This window comes from Epinephelus moara, chromosome 23 (genome assembly GCF_006386435.1).
Source record: "Epinephelus moara isolate mb chromosome 23, YSFRI_EMoa_1.0, whole genome shotgun sequence".
NCBI lineage: Eukaryota > Metazoa > Chordata > Actinopteri > Perciformes > Serranidae > Epinephelus > Epinephelus moara.
Genome location: NC_065528.1, coordinates 8,078,319 through 8,101,831, shown reverse-complemented (window position 1 = coordinate 8,101,831; position 23,513 = coordinate 8,078,319). Strand labels below are relative to the sequence as shown.

Sequence of the window (23,513 nt, the reverse complement as noted above, 5' to 3'; positions counted from 1 at the left end):
TATTTGCTTAGAGGGCCATCCGCTACAGAGAAGTTAACAGAATGGACGTTTAGTGACATTAAGGCCTATGAATAACCTATATTTTAATGTATGAAATAAATAATATAAGAAAATCAAAGAGCTGAATTTAGATTATTAAGAACATTTCCCAAGGTAGACTTATTTTTTATACAGATAAGTCTATATAGGCTATACAACTTCTACATACACTGTGTTGTGTATATTAATGATCTTTTTACTCTTGCAATTTGATATCTTTTATTTTATTCCTGCATATTTCTTGTGTATTTTAAATTTTAACACGACTCATTTTTGTATATATTTTATATTTCTATATTTCTGTATGCAAATGTCCACAAACTGTTTGAATACTTGCTGCTGTAACACAAGAGTTTCCCAGTTTGGCATCAATAAAGTAGGCCCTACTATCTATCTATCTATCTATCTATCTATCTATCTATCTATCTATCTATAAGTTTCTCAGTCATCACCCCTTAAACGTCCTATCCCTAAAAGTTTGTCTGTGTCACTGTATAGTTTTTTCCTCTGTGTTTCCTGTCCGCTTACGGTGTTTCCGGGTTTGTAAAGTGCACGAGGACAGTGTACTTTCTCCGCAGACGGCCTTGAAATGGGTTAACGAGCCAACCGTCGCCACGTGACCGTCTAGTTATATAATATATAGGTCAACACGTTTCTCGTTGGCACGTGCAGCCTTCTGTCTTACGTAAAGTCTCGTGCAAAGGTCTCGAATTACACTATGTAGGTGAGGGCCGAAGATCGTCAATACATGAGAAGAGGTATCACTCAGCTGGGGGAAATTAAGACAACATTAGTATAATAACTAACTACACAGGATGTTTTTCTGTTTTTGAGACACCCATGAAGATGGAAACCTAATTTCCAAAAATATATAGGACTTTGTCTACATTTTCGCCCTACAATGTCACTATATTTAATGTATTTTTATTTAAAACACAGCTACAATTCCCCTCACAATCATAACCCCTTTGTCAGAGTTGAATGTAGTGATGTAGATGTGTCCACGTAGACCATAAGGATCAATGTAACTTTAAGAAGCCTTTTTTATCATGTAGTTGAATGGTGTAGTAGAGGGGCCATGTCAGACACAAACAATTATTCACAGCAAAGTATTGTAAATGTTTTTAAAACCTATATGAGCTGATGTTATTCAAACAAAATCAAATTCTAATAGTGTCGTCTTGTGGATCTTGTAAAAATGGACAATGACACAATGTGCTTTTTCTTTATATGTCACGGTAACAGGTAGAGTCCGACTCAAGCCTCAAGTTTGATGACTTTAGACTTGACAAAATCCAGAAAAACTTGCAAATAGACTTGGACCTTAACACCGTTGACTCGTGACTGTACTTTGACTTGAGCCTTTTGACTTATAGATTACCTGATACCTTACCCCAAGCCCACAAAATATGTAAATATTGTATTTAAAAAGTGTGCCACAAATCATATTTTCTGTTAGCATTAATCTTTTTATTTCATTTAGATATAAAACATAACATATGCAACAACACACAATATCACTTTAAAAGGAGAACAGTCATATAGATAATGTGTTACAAAGTTGGGAAGGGATAAAGGGAAAATAAGATGAGTAAACGACAGGACAGTAACTTGAACTTGTTTTAACAAACATGTTTTAACAAATCAATAAAAACTGTAAAAAGCATTCATGATTTTTGTTCATTTGATAGGCTATATTATTACTGTTGTTAAAATGACATTACATTTGGTAAAGAGTGCATTATGACATGTTTAGGACTCAAAACTTTAGGTTTAGGAGATGGGACTTGACTTGGGACTTGTCAGTCTTGATTGTATTTGACTGCAAAGACTTGACTTGCAGCACACTCACTTGGTCCCATCTCTGCGGTTCACCCACAGTGTGACTGTGCCGATCATGTCATACCAGGAAATAGGAACAGAGTGAGACCTCTTCCGTGCCACCGCTGTGTTTTGGGGAAAGCGAGAGAGTAGCAGAGTCAGATCTGTGACGCGCTCACGGAATTTTTGCAGGTCATTAAATGTGCATATTATTGGAGGAACCAGTGTCTCACCGGCGCTGTCAAAGCTGGGGAGTTTCTGTATGAAACCAGTCTGGAAAAATTACATATCGGCATCTTGACAATCTTACTGCAGCCCTGACGGTGCTGTCAGACCGTCTCGTATGAGAATCCTGATTTCCGATCCCGGTGATGGGAAGTACAAATCAGAGGAACATTTTGTTCACTTCAGCCAAAATGCACAATATTCTCATCTGCATAGACTGTTTTTATGTTTAATGACGTCACATAAAACGCATAAAAATACATATGGAGCACAAAAAGCTCCCACTTTCATGCAGAGACACGCATGCTTTTTATTCCCAAATTAAAGGGATGCCGATTCAGGAGTGAGACGACCTTACATGAATGGATTGCAGCCGTCCTAGTAAAACGCCTTTAACACTTTCAAAGCAAACGCGGGCATGAATGAACCAGAAAGGAGGAGACAAGTGTTGAGCTGATCCTTGTTTCCTAGAAGACATGGGTGTTCCTTTCTCACCCATCCCTCACGTTTCTGCCCCCTAACCTCCCCCCACTCCGCCTACTTTGTTAAAAAAAAAAAACTACGGGAGGAGGGGGAGGGTGAGGAGAAAAATGAAGTCAATTATACAACACCGCAGCTCTATACAGCTCACTCCTCTCCTCTCCTCATCTCCTCTGTGAGCTGGGAGCCTACTACTACAGCTGGTGGCTCCACATGCGGCGCTCACCGGGCACACCGGCTCCAGTCTGTAGGCATGTCGGCGGCCGGTGACTCTGACGGGACGGTGGACAATCCAGCAGGTAGGTGCTCGGGGTTGCTTGAGGACAAGTTTTTATAGTGTCATAAATGTGTGCAGCCTTATTCAGCTCGCTACTTTTAATTTTTATTACTAGTGACCCGCGGGACTTTTTTGTGCCGATTGTTCCCCATCTTATGACAGAAAAAAATAAAAATAAAAAATCAAAGCAGCGGTAAAACGTCATGAAAGTATGTCGGAACCACTTTTAGCACGCGACAAGTTAGGCTAACGGCAAACAGCGATACAGACTGTAAGAAGCAATGTTTACTGATATTTTTTGTTAATTTAACTTTATGGTGACACTAAGAGGTGCTGACATTACAAGCGACCACTTCTAACATCATTAGCGGCTGTAACGACACCGGCTACCCGACCGGAAGTAACCTACTACTAGCTAAGGTAACGCATCACAATGTCTAACCTGCTATAGACTGTATGTACTGTACCTAAAATACCGACTGGCAGCCGGTGTGAACGACCATACCGGGTGCGTAGTCCCACCGGTGGAAGCCTGTCCATTCATTATTCCGTATTACGTGCTCGCGTCAGGCGGGACGCGCGCGGAAAGGGGGGCTTTGTTCCTTCCGCGGAGGACTCAGACAAACCTCACGAAACCACGTGACTGTAACCATGGCGACTTTATCATGGCGTTTTTCCTAACCTTAAAACATATTCTTAGCCATTTAGTTTCTTTGGCAGTGCCAGTGTTTCCCAAACGTGCCCAAGTGTTTTTAATTTGATAAACCTTTACTAAACTGTCCTCGGGGAGTTTAGCGTGTCACGTGGTCCAACAAGGTTTGTCCGTGTACTCTTTCACGTGCGGCTCCTTTCAAAAGTGGGTCAGTAGATCAGTAGAGCAGCGCTGCCTTCACTGTGCAGCAGGGGGAGGCACTCGCTCCCCGGCGCTTTAACAAGACCATGGAGCATACGGTGATGTCAGCAAGGAAACTTTCTGAAGCCATCATTAGTTAAACATATATAAATTAATGTATAAATTAAACTCTAATAAATTGCAAAGAAGAGTTAAAATGAAAAGTTCCAAAAAAGTAATTTACTAATCTATAGCCTATTGTCTGTGATGATGTTACAAAAATTACTCCTCAGTTTCAGTGACACACTCTAAAACCATCTTGGAATGTTAAATGAATACTAGCCAAGAATATATTTGCCAGATAGACAAGTAAAATATACAGGTGCATTAGGTTCCACATAAATTCATTACATTTAGTCCCAAGAGAACACTGTAGGATTTTTTTTAAGTTGGCTATTAAATGGAAACTCCCTATTAAGTATGTTTTTTATGGCTTTTATTTTCTTCCTTGGGGCAGCAGTCTGTATGAGCTTAGAACGCTGTCAATACTCAAATGAAAGTGTATTTCACAATCAGCTTTAATTAAGTTAAAGCAGACAATAGGACATAAAAAAGTAGCCAATATGCTATATATAAATGTATATTGAAAAAATGTCCCTTTATATCAAAACAAAAATAATTCTTATCTGTGTTACATTATTGTTCATTTTAAATATGTCAATATTATAGCTGGGCTGTCAAATCCAGATGGTGTCGGTTGTTAAAACTTTAACATTTCATCATGTTTATGGAATGTTTTGCATGCAAAGTCCTGCAAATTAACTCTTAACACAAAACATCTGCAGTTTATTTATCCAAAAGCACAAAGAGGTCTTTCTCTTTATTTCCATTTTGTCTCTCTCTCCTTCTTTGTCTTTCACTTGTAAACACACACGTGTTTTACCAACTGCTTTTTATTTCGAAACACGACATTTAAGCTGGATGCTAAGATCATATCAGGATATTTACTGTGCCAAGGGCTCTTTGTTTTAATGTTTGCAAAGCTAGTGAATTACCTGGAGGTCTGTCGTCACCTTGAGTGTATTACAATGTACATAGATAGCCTAGTTCAAGAGGGAAAATTCTAAAATGCAAAGAATAGGAAAAATAGGACAAATGCAGCTCAAAGTGCTTTACAGTTTAAATACATTTTTAAAAAATGAAATATGTAAAGGAAGCAACAGTCAGAGAACACTTCTCAAAGAACTCCTGCAACACTCATCCCCTATCCATATGTTTAATATACAAAACAGGTCACAGTTTACAAAAAAAAGTGTAGTTAAATGGAAAGCTTTAATTATTTTTTAGATACCATAATTTATTAGTGTTTTATGTCATTATGTCAAATGTCAAGTCTAACTGAAGTCACAAGCTGTTGGTGTAACAGTCGAATCGCAAGTTTGTGATTCTGATTTTAAGTGTCGTATAAACCTCTGGTAATGATACCATTCATATGTTACAGTGAAAAATAAAATATTTTCACTGATATGCAAGCAAAGGGAGTAAAACATGTCTCACTAAAGGAAAATAATTAGGTTGCATTATTTCAAAAATGTTCAATATGCAACACGTATAAACTTTTGAATATGACTTTTCCACCAAAGTGTTGGCTACTGCTGACAATGTTTGCATTTTGAGTGAATGAAGCGTTTCAATGGCGCACATTGAATACACCTCTTTTAAAAAAGAATAGAATACATACTTACAAAGTGATTTATTACTGTGTGATCTTGTTCCAAATATGCATGACTGACTGTGTTTCTGAGTACATGACGTATAGCCTCTGCTATTATTGCTGAGAACGTTCATGGTCCGTGTTCGTATGCGTACGCCCACTGTAGCTTCCTGCCTGAAAAAGCCATCTAAACTTGCACATGCTTTGTAAGTTGTAAGGAGTTGCAGGCATTGTGGGTCAGTCAACCAGAAATAACCTGGAACATACTGTACTGTAACTGTAGGATTTAAGGCTCCCCTGCTGTTTCTGCGTCCATCCAAGACCACAATACTCATGGTTATGATTCTAGAAGTAAACAGAAACTCTGAGCTCTGTACGACCATATAAACGTCTGAGGAGGATCAGATCACACTGTAAAATAATCGCATCATGCTGACCTCAAGCTGAGGTGACAAAACAGTTAGAAATATTTCACTTGATTGTATTTTACATGTTGTAGTTGTTTTGTGACTCTTTGGAGTCATTGTGAGTCTCTTGGTCATAATCTTGTGCTTTACTTTGATTGTTTTGCATCTCTTTGTGGTTATTTCAAGTATCTTTTAAGTTATTTTGTTTGTCTTCGTCATCATTTTGTCTCTTTGTAGTTATTTCAAGTATCTTTGCAGAAAAAATGTCTCTTTGTTATTTTGTTTGTTGTTGTGGCTGCCGTGTGTCTCTTTGTAGTAATTTTGTGTTGTTTTTTGTAGTTGTTTTGTGTCTGTTGTTATTTTGAGTGTCTTTGTAGTAATTTTGTGTCTCATCTCTTGCATCTCTTGGTCATTGTTTTCTTTCTTGTTACAGTGGTTTATCTCTTTGTAGTCATTTTGCTGTTGTCATTTTGGGTGTTTTTGTAGTCATTTTGCATCTCTTTGTGGTAGTTTGGCATCTCTAGCTATTTTGTGTCTCTTTGTAGCTATTTTAAATATCTTTGGAGCAATTTTTGTTTCTTTCTAGTCATTTTGTGTCTCTTTGTGGTTATTTTGAGTATCTTTGTAGTTTCTATGTCTTTTGTAATTTTGTTTCTCCTAGAATCAACAGCAGTGAATTTAGGCTTTGTTGTTTCCAAAGTGCCATTGCTGCATTCAGCTAAAGCGAAGCTTGAAATAAAAGTGAACAAATTGAAACAGCAATATCTACCCTCCATTATCGATGCATGGGACAGAATTTGAAGTTATGTGATTGGATGTTTGTTGCTGAAGTGAACATTAGGAGTCATTGATAACTTCTCCACTGAAGTGTTTATGTATACAGGCTTGAGCTCAACCTTAGACTTTTTATCAAAGACCCAGATACTTTCTGTTTCACTGATTATAGATTCTTCATGCAACAAACTATTTTCTAACATTTATTGACAAAATGATTAATCAATAAAATAATCAACACATTAATCAGTGATAAAACAAGTGTTGCAGTCCTAATTACAGTATTACTAATGACATTTTTCAGAAAACTGGAACAAATGTAAACTATAAAAGCTACTGTAGCCACAGTTTGTGTTGGTAAAATCTACTAAAAAGAAATCTAGACAGACGTTATTGCATTTTGGATGAGTAACAAATTAAGGTGCAAGCAAGCCGCTGTTTACATACTGCACACATTAGTGGTCTGAACATGGAGCACTAATGGAATAATTAAATTGCAAAGTGATTCTGACACTGCTGATGGATCTGGAAGCTGCGGCCTTGAGCAGCCATCCGGTGTTGATTATCAACAAAAGGAAGTGCTCTTCTATGCTTGAGCTGAAATGTTTTGTGTGAATACAGACTATCCATCCTTTTGTGCGCGTAGGTTGGATGTTTGAGTCAGAGGTGAGAAATGACAGATATTTGTATAGTTTGAAAGGATGTTTTCAGGCTAAGCAGGATACGGTTTCACACTTAAAACTGCCGCTGTGCATGTTTGTCTGGGTAGTCAACATGCTCTCTATCTTGGCCAAAGCAGGGATCTAATGAATGGAATCCTGTTATAGAAATATTCAGTCGCCTTTGTATCTCAGTGTGGTAAAAAAGGAGGACAGTTGCATTTATAAGCTGCGGTCCCTGGCAGGTCGATGGTGTACGTGTATATAAGAAAAAGACAACATACAAAAGCACAGAAACACATCAGCACAGATAAAAACGGATCGATGGCACACGAGAAAGCACATGACAAGGCACATGTGCAAAAACAACACGACAAAAGCACTATTAATAAAATAATGACCTATCCATATAACCTAAAACATTTGTAGTAGTTGTCGTCATGTTATGTCTCTTAGTTGTTTTGTGTCTATTTATGGTTATTATGCCCGCTTTTGTGGTGATTTTGTGTCTCTTTGCAGTTCATTTTAATCTCTTTGTGGTCTTTTTGTGTCTTTGTGGTCATTTTTTGGGGCGGCTGAGGCTCAGAGGCAGAGCGCAGGTGAAGGCTAGGGGGCCCCCTGACCCTTTAGGGCCCTGGGCCTGTGCCCCGTAGGCCCATTCAGTAAACTTTCCATGCCAGTAAATGTACATAGGAGTTAATTTCCAACATACAGTAACCAGGCTAAAATTTAAAAAGTTCTGTATGTTTAACATAAAGAAGAGTTTTCCACATCAAAAAGAAGTTCTCGTTAAAAAGTACTATAACTATTTTACATACATTTTACATTCATTTTGTACAACTGTTCTTTTTTTAAATTTCATTTTAGAAGCATGTGTTTGTAGAGGGCATGTATTTGCATATATTTACAAAAACTTGAAAGAAATCAGTATTACACCACTAAAAATCCCAATAAATACATCTATTATTGGTAAACTTATTTTAATTAATCTGTGAATTGCCCTCAATATTACGTTTTTCCTCTACCTGCTAAACTGGGAGACATTTCTTTAGAATTAGGATTGCAGCCCTCTTATCAACATTTCAAAGTGTAGGCCACACACTCCCATGTTTAAGTGCAGACTAAATAAATACAGATGCAACCCTCATGAATATTTAACGCTGTCTTACTTTCAAACCAGGAAATCTTTTTCCACTTTGCTGGAGTTTTTTAATTAAAGAGTAGTCATTCATGTGCACAAGAGTGGCCAACCCTTAAACCCAGCTTGTAGATCTTTGCTGTGGCTGTTTAGTGCAAACTGTCACTGTAATTTACGCTCTTTAAACACTCTGTTTAACATTCCCTGTTGTGTGTTTGTGCTGTTATTATTTGGCTCGGTGGTGAAGGAAACATTGCAGCACTTGCTTTGGTTATGTGGAAATTTTCAGCAAGAAGTTCTGAGCTCGAGCAGAGGACTGAAATGAACTGTCTGCATAATCATCCTCTGTGTTTTGTGAGGTATTTTCTTGAAAAGTGTGTCACAAGCCAGGTAGGGATTGGCAGATGCTTCAGATTTTTGGGTTTTGGGTTTATTGCCCATTTTACAGCAGTATCTGGCTTTTTATTGCTGAAATAGATGTATACTGCTTTGTATTGTATCAAATAAGGGTATTCACTGGTGTTCTTGTGGACTTTTCCTGGCTATAAATCATCATGTCTATAATGCAAATCAGGTCATCTTTATTTTCCTCGACCAAATACCATAAAGTTATTCAAGTGGGATAAAATGTACACTTGTTAGAAAATGTACAGCCGCAAAGAACTACATGTAGGTCATATTGTGCGTACTCTTGTACTGTTGGTCACACTGAGTTTGTTACACTCCTGTGCTTCTCCACCGTGGGTGGTGGTCTACGTTTCTGCGTTTCAGTAATATGGAACATCATCTGCTGCCCTGCAGGCTCTGCCTCTCATCAGCACTCTTGTCACGACAGGAGCTTTTGGCTCAGGCGTGCTCACAGCATTGCACAAAGCAGGCACACTCATTTCCTACATGGCACGTTTTAAGCGGTCTGCTGGCAGGGCTCACACAGGTACCCGGGAAAATGTTCCTGTCTTCAAAGGAAACAGGAAAAAGTGTGACGTTGGAGGCAGTGCATTGTGCTGCGTCACCGGTGAAGAGGTGTGGTGGGTGGGTGGAAGGGAGAGCTGGCAAGCGTTCTCTCCCACATTCCATTTTTGCGTCAGTGATGACCTACTAACTCCGGAGGGATTAAAGACAATTATCTCAATATCGGGAAAAGTTGTGTTTGTTTTTGAGGTTTGACTTTTGTTCCAGTGGAAAGGCTCACTGTGATCCCTTAGTACATGCTTCCTTGTAGGTTTATTTCATTTAGGAATCTGTACATAAAGCATTCTTCATATATCACTGTCTAAAAGTTGAGGGGAGCTTGAAAAACACTGTTTTTAAATGTTGCAGCTCATGCTATAAAACAGTAGAATATATGGGTTCATTATGACAAGTATGCCATTTCTTCCTTAAGTGAGAAAAATGTGGGTCAGTCACGGTCAGCAGTCACGTTGAAAAGCTGTCTTCACTTTTTTCCTAACACTTTTTCATGAAAGAAATGTCACAATTTAAATTAGGATAGTCCTGAGAGAGAAGTAGGTCAGTGTTACAGCATTATATAAATGTTAGGTAAGACGATAGCCCAAACCCCATTTGCTCTCACGTGCCTGTTAAACTGACAAACTCTGAGCATAGCTGGAGGTTTGGCGCCATTCAATGGCAACCTTCAGCCAGTGCACAGAGAGAGGAACAGATGACGACAGAAGACTGAGCCAAGGCATTTTAAAGTGTGTGTATGTGTGTGTGTGTGTGTGTGTGTGAGAGAGAGTGTGAGGGGGGGAGGGGGAGTTGGTTTGGCAAGAGACTAGAAAAGACAAGAATTTTGGCAGTCCTGCTCTGTTTCAAATGTTTTTGGCAGGCACGGGTCAGCTTTTAAAACCTCTCCACAGTTAGACGAACATTCCTGAGTGAGATATCAGCCCTTTAAAAACGATTGCCACCCACTACCGCAAACACATTTATGAGTCATTGATTGTTTGCTCACAAAAATATCGGGCTTTTGAGGACTGTGCTAGAATAACTTCAAAACCAGAAAAACAGACAAACATGAAGAATACACAAACACACAAGATGGGCCCCTTTATGATTGGCAAATACAGATCTATGCACATGTCTGCTTTGTGGAACTCTTACGGCAGCGAATACAGCCCATAATAATTAATAGTAGCTAGTGGTAAGTGCTGTTTTGGATGATTTCATAGAATCACAATTAGAAAGAATTTATTGCGAGGCAGGTTTTGCATCTGTTGTTGATGTTCTGGGACACCGTGTCAATTTACCCCTGTTACATGCATTGCGTCTTTTCAAAATACACTTCCGTTTTCACAGGAAATGTACCGTTTTTGCTTATTAGATGCATTTCTTGTGCAACAAACACACATGATTAGGTTAAGGAAACAAAAGCACGTCACCTCCCGGGTGACAATCTGGTGTTGTTGGACTCCTTCACCACCCTGCAGTCTGCCCCATAGGGTCTTTCCAGCTACTTAAATTACATTAGACTGCCATGACAATTTTAATTTTTAAAGCAACTGAAAATCTAATCTCTATAAATAGATATCTAGAAATGAATGAATCTGCAGGCAGCAGGATAAGCTCTCTGTTTGTAGTCCGATTAGTATTGTCCTGTCACGTTTGAGCAGTTTGGTTGCACGCATACATAGGCTAAAATACAATCTCAGAACCTGTCGACAATTCTCTGACAATGATGTAGCTTTTCTTTAGCAATCTGCATTCATATGCAGATATTTGTTTATAAAGATTAGTTGTTTTTTTTTAACTCAAACTCCATTCTCACCTCTCTGATGGCACATGAAAGGGGAAGTCTTGACCTGGATATCCGTTATCAGGATACCCGCTAGTAACCTTTGAATTCGCTTGCCCCCAGCAGCTAGACCGATAGCTGATGGGTTTCAAGATTGCTGAATATCTAATTATGGAATTTAACAATGGCTGACTACTTCATTCTAAAAATTTAAATACACCTAAATTTAATGCATTGAAATATTTTTCTTTGAAAAGCATCTATCTGAATTTATATGGCTTGAATTCCCTTCTTTGATTTTTTTTCCCCCCCTAGTTGTGCACTTTAAAAAAGCATATTGAAAATACATTCTTGAAGTTCACAAATAGAGAAAATTCATAAGTTTAAAATAAAAAATGAAAGTTTCTCAAATTCTGAATTAAAACAATGCTTAAATTTAATGGTGAAATTCAGACAAGAAAATACAAAATACAAAATTCAAGATGGAAGATTTAAAATTGAACATTAAAGCTGCAGAAGAAAGTCAATCTCGATTCAATAGACTAAATTTTCAAAATTGTAAAACTTGAAAAGAGAGGAGACTTTAAACCACAGAAATTCAAATAGATGGTTTTTCAAAGTAAAACAAAACCAGTGGTTTTAATTTAGTGGTAAATAGTTTTGGCCTTTACTGGCTTCCATAGACGTATGGATTTCTGTATATTTTATATTTTAAAATAACTTTTTCAGTCAATTGTTTTCACTATTCACAATTTTTTTGTAGGCTATTCATTAAAATCGTATTGACAATACTGCTATGATGACTTAAATGTTTAGAAATACATAAATCAAGAAAGCTGCAATTCTATGATTACTTTGAAATATAAAAAAAGTCAAAGAAACTGGGTGCAGCAGTTTCCAGCATTGCCAGTTATTTGCCCAATATCATATACCCATGTTAGCATTCCTTATCCAGTCCATGTGTGGCCTTGTATTTGTATTCATTTTCTGTTTCGTCTTGCACTTTTTTCTAAATCTGGTTCAAGGCATTTTCCCTTAATAAGAACCAGATTTTAATCAGCCTCACTCCTCTTGAAGAATCTTTTTTATTCGCTCTTGATATTAGCAATGAACTCACTGAACCCGAGTGGCAGAGCAGGTCATATTAATTTATTTAAGATGAATCATTAATAGGAAATCTGACAAGTCAGTGATACAGAGCTGTCGAGGCTGACATATTTATTTGCAGTTGCTCACATCACTGTGATGGTTGTTTTCATGTATCAGATCTCGCTGCAGAGGAGGAAGGCCCAAGCCAAGCTGGGCCCTCGCTGTCAGCTGTCGAGCTGCCAAGGAAACGAAAGGGAGATGTGGAGGAGAGGTCACCCACCCATGTACAGTAAGAGGAGCCCCTATGTTGTTTGTCAAGAAAACTCAGTGTCATTTTACTTTTTGTTCTCTGGAGCAAATATGTTTACCGTACTGCAGAATGTAAACATTCCTCTTAAATGACCAGCCTGTGACCCACAATATGTCTGACCTCACAGGCAGAGCGATGACTTCCAAATGGACAGTGACCTCAGCAGGTACACTCACTTCTTGGCTTTGTTTACACACTGCCCTATAGAGAATACTGGCAATGAATTTGAGTTTTGATCCTTTTATTTGCAGATCTGGAGGGGAGGATCAGCAAGTCAAAATGAAATGCTTCAGGTAATGCTATTTTTACATCAAATTACTGCGCCATCTGTGTCTTAAAAAGCCTTTGTGACTGAGATTGATGTCGTTTAATGTGACCAGCTATTTTAAAACCATAATGACTTTTGTAATTTTAAAATAATTGCATGATGAACTCCAAGTAATTATTCCTCCCCAAAATAGATACAGTGGGTAGAAATGTCTGATTTCTGACTGTGCCTGCAGGGAGCCTCACCGACAGATTGAGAAGCGGAGGAGGGATAAAATGAACACCCTCATTGACGAGCTGTCCGCCATGATCCCTGCCTGTCAGCCCATGGCTCGGAAACTTGACAAACTAACTGTACTGCGGAAGGCCGTGCAACACCTGAAAGCCCTCAAAGGTAACCCCAAACCCACCTGGTCGTTTAAAATGTCAGTGAAGTCTGATCGGTTTTATCTAAAATCTTGTGTCCCCTGTGTTTTTAGCTGGGACAAGCAGCGCCTTTACAGACACCGCATACAAGCCTTCCATCCTGCCTCATGATGACATCAGGCAGCTTCTGCTCAGGGTGGGTGCTCATGTACGACCCCAGCTAGTCTTACTCTATTATCACATATATCTGTCTGTATTAATATGTCTGTTAATCTATCTTTCCACCAGGCTGCGGACGGTTTCCTGTTAGTTGTAAGTTGTGACAGGGCTAAAATCCTGTTCATCTCCGAGTCCGTCTCCAAGATCCTCAACTTTAACCGGGTGTGTTCCACTTCTACACAACACACTCATTTTGCTCAAATTGATCTGTATTACGTAGAAAAACCTAATTATGCTTTCGGTAACTATGGTAACATGTATGACGCTTTTAACGTCCTTGAAAAACTGATTGGTGGGTGATGGAAATTTTTCCGCATTTTGTCAGTTTGGGGCACCATAGAAAAGACTCCTGCTCACATTATGTGCACCAGTTTGTGCTGGTGCCACATAATCATTTTGTGGTTAAGGAGCCGCATTTTTACACCTCAGTCTTCACATAAACTGCAGTTGTGGACACAGAATTGTTTATGTGGATATAATTGGAAAACAAAAGCACATGAAACATTTTATTGAAACACTGATGAAGGCCTGATAATAGCAAGTAAAACTTCACAGTCAAATTCTTCTGCAGGGCCAGCAATATCTAAGCTTTTAGATATATATTTCTTTAACGTCAGTTTGTAGGGCTTGGCAGCCAGAATGATAACCACACCTGCTCTACATTCTTTCACCACATTTTCCAGCTATGAGATGGACTGCAGGCAAGCAGAGAGGAATGGAGTTTCAGAGGGATGCAAGAGAAAAGCTACTGAAGTAATCTGACACCATGTCTGCAGGGCAGCATGCGTTATTTTTGGGTTTACCAATGAACCATGACTGGAAACATGCTGCAGCAATCCAGATACATGTCCTGTATATAGAGCTGACAAACAGTGAGTTTTCTTGAAAGTTTTGACACAGTGTGCAGTATGACGATCAGGGCAGTAGAAGAGCAGGAAAGGATACACAACTAAACAAGCAAGCAACTGGTAGCAGATTATAAATGCACAATAATGTGCTAATAAGTGGATGGGATGTATGTAATCTGGCTTCACAGGTGGAGCTGACCGGGCAGAGCTTGTTTGATTTCATCCACCCCAAAGACATCAACAAGTTGAAGGAACAGCTGTCATCTTCGGAGAACACTCGCCAACGCCTCATTGATGCTGCAAGTACGTCTGTTGCCATGTCAGGTCTGTAGCCTGGGAACCAGATGACTCTGCCAGCGCAGGTTTTTCTTGCTTTGGCAGATGCATTTGCAATTGGTCTGGTGATGCCAGGCTATCAGGTCTGAGGAACAACTAAAATTGACACTGTAACCCAGTGTGGAAGAGTTGAAGACAACGTATTAACATTGTAGCTAGTAAGACAAGAATCACTTCGTGTTATAGCTGCAAATGTTGTCTGTTGTGTGCAGCTGGTGTTCAGGTCCAGGTGGATTCCCCCGTCAGGCCTCCCCACTTTTCCACTGGAGCTCGGAGATCCTTCTTCTGTCGGATGAAGCACAGTCGGGTATCAGGGAAGCAAGGGGACAAACACTCACTGCCCAGTACTTACAAAAAGAAAGGTGAGCTTTGTGGCTGTTAGCATCAGATTTTGTGGCACAAGGCACCTTCTAGTGTCCACATGAGACGTACTGGGCTCTCAGCTCCAGTGTAACCCGACCTGTGGCATAACGTCATGTGAAAATCGAGAAAGTCCATGTAGGGGACTCTTACCTAGGAGATTGGCATTTGTCTCCCGTGTGCAACCAAAAGTCAACACTGAGTTGGCATGTGTGTTGTCATACAGGTCACATGACATACACCACACCTATGCGTCTTCACCTAACCAAATAGTTTTGTCGCCTAATCCTTAGGTAGTTTTGGTTACAAAACCTACACTTCCTGTAAACACGGAAGTTCATTTTGAAAAGACACAATGTATGCAACAAGCAGAAAATTGACACTTTGTCCCTGAACGTTCAAAACCGACGCTAGTGGAGTACCTTAAGCATCATAGTTGTAAGTTTAGGGTCACTGTCCAAGTTGCCAGATTTGATATGTGTCTTCTACCAATCGTTTTTTGGTTGGAGACACTTAACTTCTGATTTACAATAAACTCATGTATGGACATAAATCTTAGTTCAATCAAATAAATATATAACACATGTTGGGTTTGTGGAAGGAGCTGACGGCAGCTAACAGCATTGCCATGAGTGTATCAGCAATAGAGTCCCCCAGGAATGAGTCCTAAAACCTGGAAGTTAGCATTGTGCTAACGCATTAGCATTTTACCACATTTTTACCACCATTTTACCTTTGTCTCAAAGCCAATGGTTTTTTTGAACAGGTTTTTGGTTAGATGCCTGAAATAAAGGGCTCTAGTTTCGCAGACCGGGCGAGGCGGGGGCGCAGCGCACCTGCGCTTCGCCAACTGGGTGTGGCCGCAGCTACTCCTCTTTCCCACCTCCGTCCCTCCTACCTGCGCAAGTCGGAAAGAGGGAGGAGAGAAGGCGTGGAGTGGGTTTTACACACATCACACCAATCAAATGAGCCCCTCTCCTCGCCCTTAAATGCGCCGCGCGAAGGCGTAATGAGAGTTTACTCAATTCGCCATGGCAGAAGAGAGCAGCAGCGTCAGACGGCCAAACTTCTCCCAGGAGGAAACTGATGTTTTGGTCCGGGAGGTCCAAGCTCGCAGTGTCCGAATATACGGAACTGCGAGCAGACCTCCACGGGCTGATGATGCAAAGGTAGCCTGGGAGGAGGTCACCACAATTGTAAATCAATGTTGCGTTTCTCTCGTGCGCGCGCGCTCTCTCTTTCTCTCTCGCAGTCTCACTCTGTTTCTTTTCTTTTGACTTTTCTAAGATGACAGATGCTGAATATATAATATATACTCCCTATCTGATGCTGTGGCTGTTTGTGGTTGGCTGAGAGGGATGTGAACTCATTAGTTTTGTTAATCAAATCAGGTTGGGTTTCCATTACGCGTGCCAAACGTGCCAAACGGTGCCAATCCCCTTTGATCTGACATAAGATGTGACGGGACAGTCGATATAGAGATACATTTATGTGCTGACTGAAGATAGTTGCATTGAATAGTGGTTTTGGGGTATTTATTGCATCGTTAATGTGCCTAATATTCTGGAAACCTGCCTGTGAGGTTTTGGTGACGTGTGCGCACTGTCCGCCGGTCAGCCAAACTTCGGCTTACACTGGCTGCGCTCCGCCTGCGCTGTCAGCAGACCTGGTTTCAGCTGGCGAGCTTTTAGCTGCGCTCCGCCTGCGCTGTCAGCAGACCTGGTTTCAGCTGGCGAGCTTTTAGCGCACCCAGGGCTGCCCCTGACCAAATTGGGGCCCTAAGCGAAATTTTATTTGGAGGCCCCCCCACCCATAGGTACAAAATGACCGTACAACAACTTGCCATTTAACTTGACCACCTTTATTGCCAATAACAAATTAGTTTGGCTGTATGAGTCAAATAATATAAAAAATTCAACCTGTAATAAATAAATAAATATTAAATAAAAATAACTTAAAACTGAAATAAATAAATAAACAAATATGAGTCACAAATAGCCAACAATTACTCATCAAAATAAAGTAACTTCCACCACCTCAATCCCCCACCCTTGATTAAACACTGAAAATAAAATAAAAGAGGGAGACAGGTTTTTCCTATTTAATTTTATTTAGCTATATTTCTCCCTCTCCCCTCTCTGGGAGCGTCCGACCTCCCGGCCCTGCACATACCCCCGAGGCTCGAGTCTCCCCCTCCGTGGAGCCCGCCCGACCTCCCGTCCCCGCACATACTCATGAGGCTCTTTTAGACGACATGTCGACAACTCTTCACCTGCTGCAGCTCTGCAAGTGCCTGTCGGCGCACCCCTCTGATTGTTCAGATGTCGAGTGTTGTCAATCATTGCAGCGACGCATGGGCGGTCAGGTCTCTTCTCTCCTTCCTCGAGCTGATTCTACGCGCGCCTCACGGTAGCGCATGTGCGCATCCATTGCGCATATGCGCAAATGCGTCCCCTCGCGCAAAATGTGGCCCCCCATGGAAGATGAGGCCCTATGCACAGCGCGTGTTCTGCGTTTAGGGAGGGGTGGCCCTGAGCACACCTTCAGCTTAGCCTTTTGGCACGAAACTGTCACTGCGCCAAGCTGGATCTGTCGACACCTCCCCCTGCTGCGCCGCCACACCCATCTCAGCGCACCTCAGTCTGCCAAACTACCAAACTGAGCGCGCCTGGGGTTGCGCTGCTCGAAACTAGCTCTGCGCGGGGTTCGCCACCCTGCGCTGCGCCGGGAAACTAGAGCCCAAAGTCTGTTTAAGAGACCTTTGCGTTTTGTTCTTCAATATAAAATGTGTCAGTAAATTCCCCACTGATGAACTTTGAAGTTTCTTTGTATTTTTAAAAAGGTGGTTGCTATCAAGTGGCTAAATGAGACTACAGAATGTCATCATGCCAAGCTGCAGTAAACGTGGCTTTAGTTTTTTTATGGTGATGTTTTTTAGTCATGCAACAGTGGTGTAGTTTCTTTTTAGCCTAACATTAGCTTAGCTTAGCTTTTAACCTCTGGTAATTGCATCTGTTATGAAAATGGTGTTCATTTGTGAAGATTATCTTGCTGAACAAAACCTGTAAGTTTTGAGGTTGCTGGACAGCGGCACACTGGAGACTGATTTGTTTGCCCACGGGCGGCTGCCGTGGCAGGGCCGCGTCGCCGCGTCCTTGATCTTCGGTTTTCCAGCGGATCGTTCGAGCAAGTCCGGCTTCTATGCTGCTAACGGTGCTGCTGGGATACAGCTGAGGAGGAGCCGGCTGCTAATGCTATGAACCAGGACACTGCTAATGCTGCTTGCCGTGCTGCTGTAGCTCAGTCGTAACTGTAACTGATGCTGAAACTCTACTGACTGTGTGACTGGTAGACGGCGGTGGGTGGCGCAACAGGCCAAAACACAAATTCAAAACATAAACATGATATGAGGACTGTAAAAATGTTTTTTAAATGCGAATATTCTGGCCGTACTATTGTTGTAGGTGAGATCAGTATGTTATATGAACATTATTCCTTAGTCTCTGTGACATATTAGGATGATTTTACGACTATTTGCTTTAGATTTCTTTCATATAGCTCCTTTAACGTTTGAATGAACAAGATTGGTTGTGACAAATCAGCTGAAAGCCACATAATTGTTGAGCGATTGTGAAGCATGAATGAAACCATTTATACTAATAAGCAAATACAAATGCAGTGCAGTTTGCTCTGTCTGAACTAATGGTAGGACTTTAAATAATCCCATTGAGACACTTAATGTAAAATGATGAATTAACTTCATTTTGGACAAATATGCACAGATATAGACCAAAGCTTTGACTTTCCCTCAGTGCACATGACCACTAGTTGCACTAATCTTGCTCTGCTCCTGCACAGAGCAGTGTCCTATTTTCAAGTAAGTACTTCCAAATGATTCTCAGTTTTACTCTTCTTGAAATACCAGATGGATGGGGTGTGCTGCTGAAGGCAACTCAACAACTGTTTGTAAATATGGATTTAAAAACAGTTTTATGATTATGAGTTGTTTTCTTTTTTCTAAAAAAAATAAAAAACCCTGTTGCGCAGGAAATACTGATTCATTGTATTTTTTTGGAGGCGTTTGGCTTGAAAATGGTCAAATACCAAAATAATATTGCAGCTATGAGCTTTGAGCCCCAGATGGATTTGCATTTGCTTTCAGAATCTCATATTGGTTGAGCCCTGGATAGCTGACACTACTGAATGGGCTCTCTGCAGCACACCCCACTCATTTGCCACTTCAGGCTAGGTGAGATCAATTGTAATCTCAGAAGTGCTATCTTTAAAGCCATGTTGGCCATAATATCATACTAACATGACAGATTACAAATATACAAAGAGAAACACACTGACCCTCTTTAATCCAAAGCTCCTGTGGATCAGTGCTATTTTGGATCATTTTATTGCTGTTGCCTTGCTCTCTCGAGAGCACTTGAGGTGATCCAACTGAGAAGAGCTGCCTGACTGAGTTATTTCTTGAAAAGATTGAAACTTTTCAGCTTTGTATATACAGTCATGTTCAGTCCTGGGCCAGCGAGGCACTTTGGCCCAAACAGATGAGGAGGAGGATTGAGAATGTTTACTAAAAGATTAATAATATATTTAAATGTGTTTCTAGGCAATGAGGTCAGTGTTCGGGCAGCCAGTGGAAAACAAACAAAATACAGTGGAAAATATGCCCTGCCCTTAGGATCTGATCTGGATCTGGTGAAAAGGGGTGGGCGTAGCTTGGTTGTTATCTCATCTAACCCCTCCCTCCACCTGTTGGCAAAAATTTATTAAAGTTGAGTGCAAGTAGGTGAGCCTAAAACTTTGTTTGTATGGCAAGGCGTGACCTCAATTTCCACAGACAGAAGGAACAAAAACTTCTCTCTTGTTCTGTTCCTGTTCTGTTTATTTAAGGTAATATAATACTGCCACTTGTTTTTCTCCATCAGGTTCCCCACTTCACACATAATATTTTCAGTTTCAGTTTAATTCTGAGTACAAATGAATTTCTGTTGTTAGAACACATACAATTTGTCACTTCTGGACTTTTCACAATGTGGGTCAGTTTTTCTGAGTGATTTCTTGGTGAAAAGAATTCAGAGTTTGAATGAGACTTTCCCAAACAGATGCTACAATTTAAAAAACAAGTGGTCCTGCACAGGAAGTAGGTCAGTGATACAGCATTGTATAACCACATAGTAACAACATGGCCCAAACCCCACTGACTGTAAACCTAATTGTGGTGACACAAACAGGAGCTGTAGCGCCACTCAGTGGCCAATCTCAACAACTTCACCGTAGTATATAAAGAAGGGAGGCAATGCCTTTTTAAGTTTTTGGTCCGATCATTTTCTCTTATAGTGACTTTGTTCTGCCATATACCCTATTCACCAATAAACCACAACATTAAAACCATTGATGATGATGTTAAATAATTACAATGCAATGTTCTGCTGGGAAACCTTGGGTCCTAGCATTCATGTGGATGCCACTTGACATGCTCCACACACCCAAACACCATCGAAGACCAAGTACACCCCCTCACGGCAACGGCACTCCCTGATGGCAGTGCCCCCCCAGCAGGGCAATGTGCCATGCCAGACTTCAAAGACAGCCCAGGAATGGCCTGAGAAATGTGACAAAGAACTCAGTGTCTACCTGGCCTCCAAATTTCCTAGATCCCAGTCCGATCAAGCACCTGTGGGACTTGCCTGTACCCCACCTCACAACCCATAGTAATCAAATGATCTGTTGCCAATGCCCTGGTGCCAGACATCCCAGAATACCCCCAGAGGTTCTGTGCCCATGCCTTGAAAGGTCCAATTGAAGTCCAATCCAAGAAGGTTCCACGGACAGGACTTGGCTCTGTGGTACCAGCATGTCCCCACAAATGCTTGATTGCATTGGGATCTGGGGAATTCGGAGGCCAAGTCAACACCTTGAGCAGTTTTTATGGTGTGGCATTTTGAATTTTCCTGCTGGGGGGGCACTGCCATCACAGAGTGCTGTTGCCTTGAGGGGGTGTGCTTGATCTGCAGTGGTGTTTGGGTTGGTGGTGCGTGTCAGTTGGCATCCACATGAATGCTAGGACCCATGGTTTCCTAGCAGAACACTGCATTGTATCAAGATAATCAAAGTAATTCACTTCATCTGCTAGTGGTTGTATTGTTGTGGCTGATCACTTAATAAGAATAATACAAATGTAACATGACTTTTTTAAATACAAAAATACACAGTACAATGTGTTTGTTCTTTTGCAAATTCAATAAAGGTAATGTAGTTATGTGAGTACATCAAATCAAAAATGTTGAGAACCACTCACTGACCTAGATTAAGAACTAAATATGTATTAATCTGCTGCTGGAAATAGCCCCCAGTCTGTTATAATGAGAAAACAAAAGGTTGTTTTTATTTTGTCATCTCAAGAAACAATCTCAGTTATCTTGAGATACAATCTGTGGTATCTTGATCTTGATGAGATTGTTCAGGTTACAAACTCAAGTTTAAAAATTATTTTCATCTCAAGTCCCAGACAACAATAAGTGTCCTCTGAGGAAGACTCTCCACAGGATTCCCAAACTGTTAGTGTATCATCATGAAGGGAGCCTTATGAAAAAAAGGGTGTGAAAGTAGTGAATGTGTGAAGCCGTGATTGTCACAGCCTCTAATGCATCCACTCATGATGCATTCTGTCTGATCCCAACCCGTGCCCAAGTGCGCCACAGGTACATCATAGTAGGTTGGCCATGAAATTACTAAAAGTGTGTCTGGCATGCATCTAGTAACAGGATATGACCTTTTTGTAATTATCTCATAGTCTTTAGATAGCAAAATATAACATCCTTTTGTTTTCTTGTGATAATGGGTTGATTATCTTTTTATCACAAGATGACAAAAGTTGTTTTCTTGATATAACAAGGTAATTACCTCGTGATCTTGAGATGATGGCAGCAAAAAATGATTGGAAGCACAGCCATTCTCAGTTTCCATTATACAGTGATCTTGATATATAGCCTATGTCTTAAATGTGTGGATAGAAGCAGTTGAAAAGTATGAAATCCAATATAATATAATTTACAAATGACTTGTTTTTGTGCCCACAGACACTTACAGATACTGTACCCTCCACTGCACTGGATACATGCGGAGCTGGCCCAGCAGCCAGCTGGAATCAGAGGGTGACACTGAGAAGGAAACTTCAAGCCTGACCTGCCTGGTGACGGTGTGCCGCCTCCTCACTCAGGTGTCCCATCAGCCGTCCAAAGAAATCAGCGTTAAGCCCTCTGAGTTTATTACCCGCTGTGCCATTGATGGCAAGTTCACTTTTGTCGAACAACAGTGAGTTTTCCGATTTTAACTTCCTCCACCTACACAAGTAACCATCTATCTTTCTGTTGAGTCATGGATTTGGTCTAAGCACAAGGTTCTACTGAGAAAGTAATGGCAGAGTCGTGGCGAGGAGGCCTCTGAGCGCATTAATAGAACTTTGTCAGTTCAACTGTCACTGGAGATAATCCTTTTTGTCTTTGCCATTGTTTCTCAGAAGGAGCTATGCATCCTGATGGCATCACCTGAAAAGTTCTTCTCATTTTTTGGAAGTAATTTCACCACAAGTATAGTGAATCATTTAATCAGATTTCCCAAATGTGTGACTGCTGAATGTTGATGGGGCTTATGTATACAGTATTTACTTTCATTCTATTTTCACGGGTCACTGTTTTTGAACGAGCACATCCTGAGAGACGGCGAAAGAGACTGAGAAAGCCAAAGGAAGTAAACAGCCACTGTATCCTCTCTCTTTCCTAGAGCCACAACAGTTATCGGTTACTTGCCGCAGGAAGTTCTCGGCACATCGTGTTATGAGTACTTCCACCAGGACGACCTGCAGCACCTTGCAGAGAAACACAGGCAAGGTGATGGAGCAAAGCAACCACAACTGAAAACTTAAATCCTATACCTGATTGAATTAAGAACTTAATTCAGATAACTGTTTCCAAAACAAGATATTTGGGTTTGAAAAGTGCAGCACTCATTTTTAGAAAAGTTCAAGACTTTTGCAAGATAGTCTCACTCCCAACTCGTCACATACAGCAGCTTGGTAAGTGGGCTTATGTGTCAAACTATGACGCTCAAGGTACCCCACCATATCTGTTTGTTACATGCTACAGGGTCCTTTCAAAATAAACTTCTGTGTTCACAGGAAATCTTATTTTGTTAAATCTTGTTTATCTGATCATTTTCAGTTTGTTGACGTTCATAATGAATCATCCTTACGTACCAAAGTTTGTTTTGGAGTTCCGCAAGGTTCTGTGCTCGGACCAATCCTATTTACTCTATATATGCTTCCTTTAGGTAACATCATTAGAAATCACTCTATAAATTTCCATTGTTATGCGGATGATACTCAGTTGTATTTATCAAAGAAGCCAGAAGAAAGTAATCAATTAACTAAACTCCATAACTGCCTTAAAGACATAAAAACTTGGATGAGCACCAATTTCCTGATGTTAAATTCAGACAAAACTGAAGTTATTGTTCTTGGCCCCAAACAACTCAGAGAATCTTTATCTGATGGCATAGTTTCTCTAGATGGCATTGCTCTGGCCTCTAGCACTACCGTAAGAAACCTC

The 23,513-nt window shown here is 40.6% G+C and overlaps 1 protein-coding gene across 8 annotated transcripts in view; it reads left to right on the top strand.

Moving 5' to 3' along the window:
• The first annotated feature begins 2,643 nt into the window (after window positions 1-2,643).
• Window positions 2,644-23,513, top strand: part of LOC126384854 (aryl hydrocarbon receptor nuclear translocator-like protein 2) — a 31,041-nt gene continuing 10,171 nt past the window's right edge. For 2 of the 8 annotated variants that reach the window (XR_007569353.1, XM_050036198.1), the window contains exons 1-11: window positions 2,645-2,864; window positions 12,367-12,478; window positions 12,627-12,665; window positions 12,751-12,792; window positions 13,003-13,160; window positions 13,246-13,328; window positions 13,421-13,513; window positions 14,388-14,502; window positions 14,748-14,897; window positions 21,987-22,221; window positions 22,690-22,796. Coding sequence is in view for 7 of the 8 variants with exons in the window: in XM_050036198.1 (XP_049892155.1) it covers window positions 2,819-2,864; window positions 12,367-12,478; window positions 12,627-12,665; window positions 12,751-12,792; window positions 13,003-13,160; window positions 13,246-13,328; window positions 13,421-13,513; window positions 14,388-14,502; window positions 14,748-14,897; window positions 21,987-22,221; window positions 22,690-22,796 (1,180 nt within the window). In the remaining variant the exon portion in view is untranslated. Of the gene's footprint in view, window positions 2,865-12,366; window positions 12,479-12,626; window positions 12,666-12,750; window positions 12,793-13,002; window positions 13,161-13,245; window positions 13,329-13,420; window positions 13,514-14,387; window positions 14,503-14,747; window positions 14,898-21,986; window positions 22,222-22,689; window positions 22,797-23,513 lie in introns of all 8 variants that reach the window. The other 6 variants (XM_050036199.1, XM_050036202.1, XM_050036201.1 and 3 more) reach the window with 6 other exon arrangements.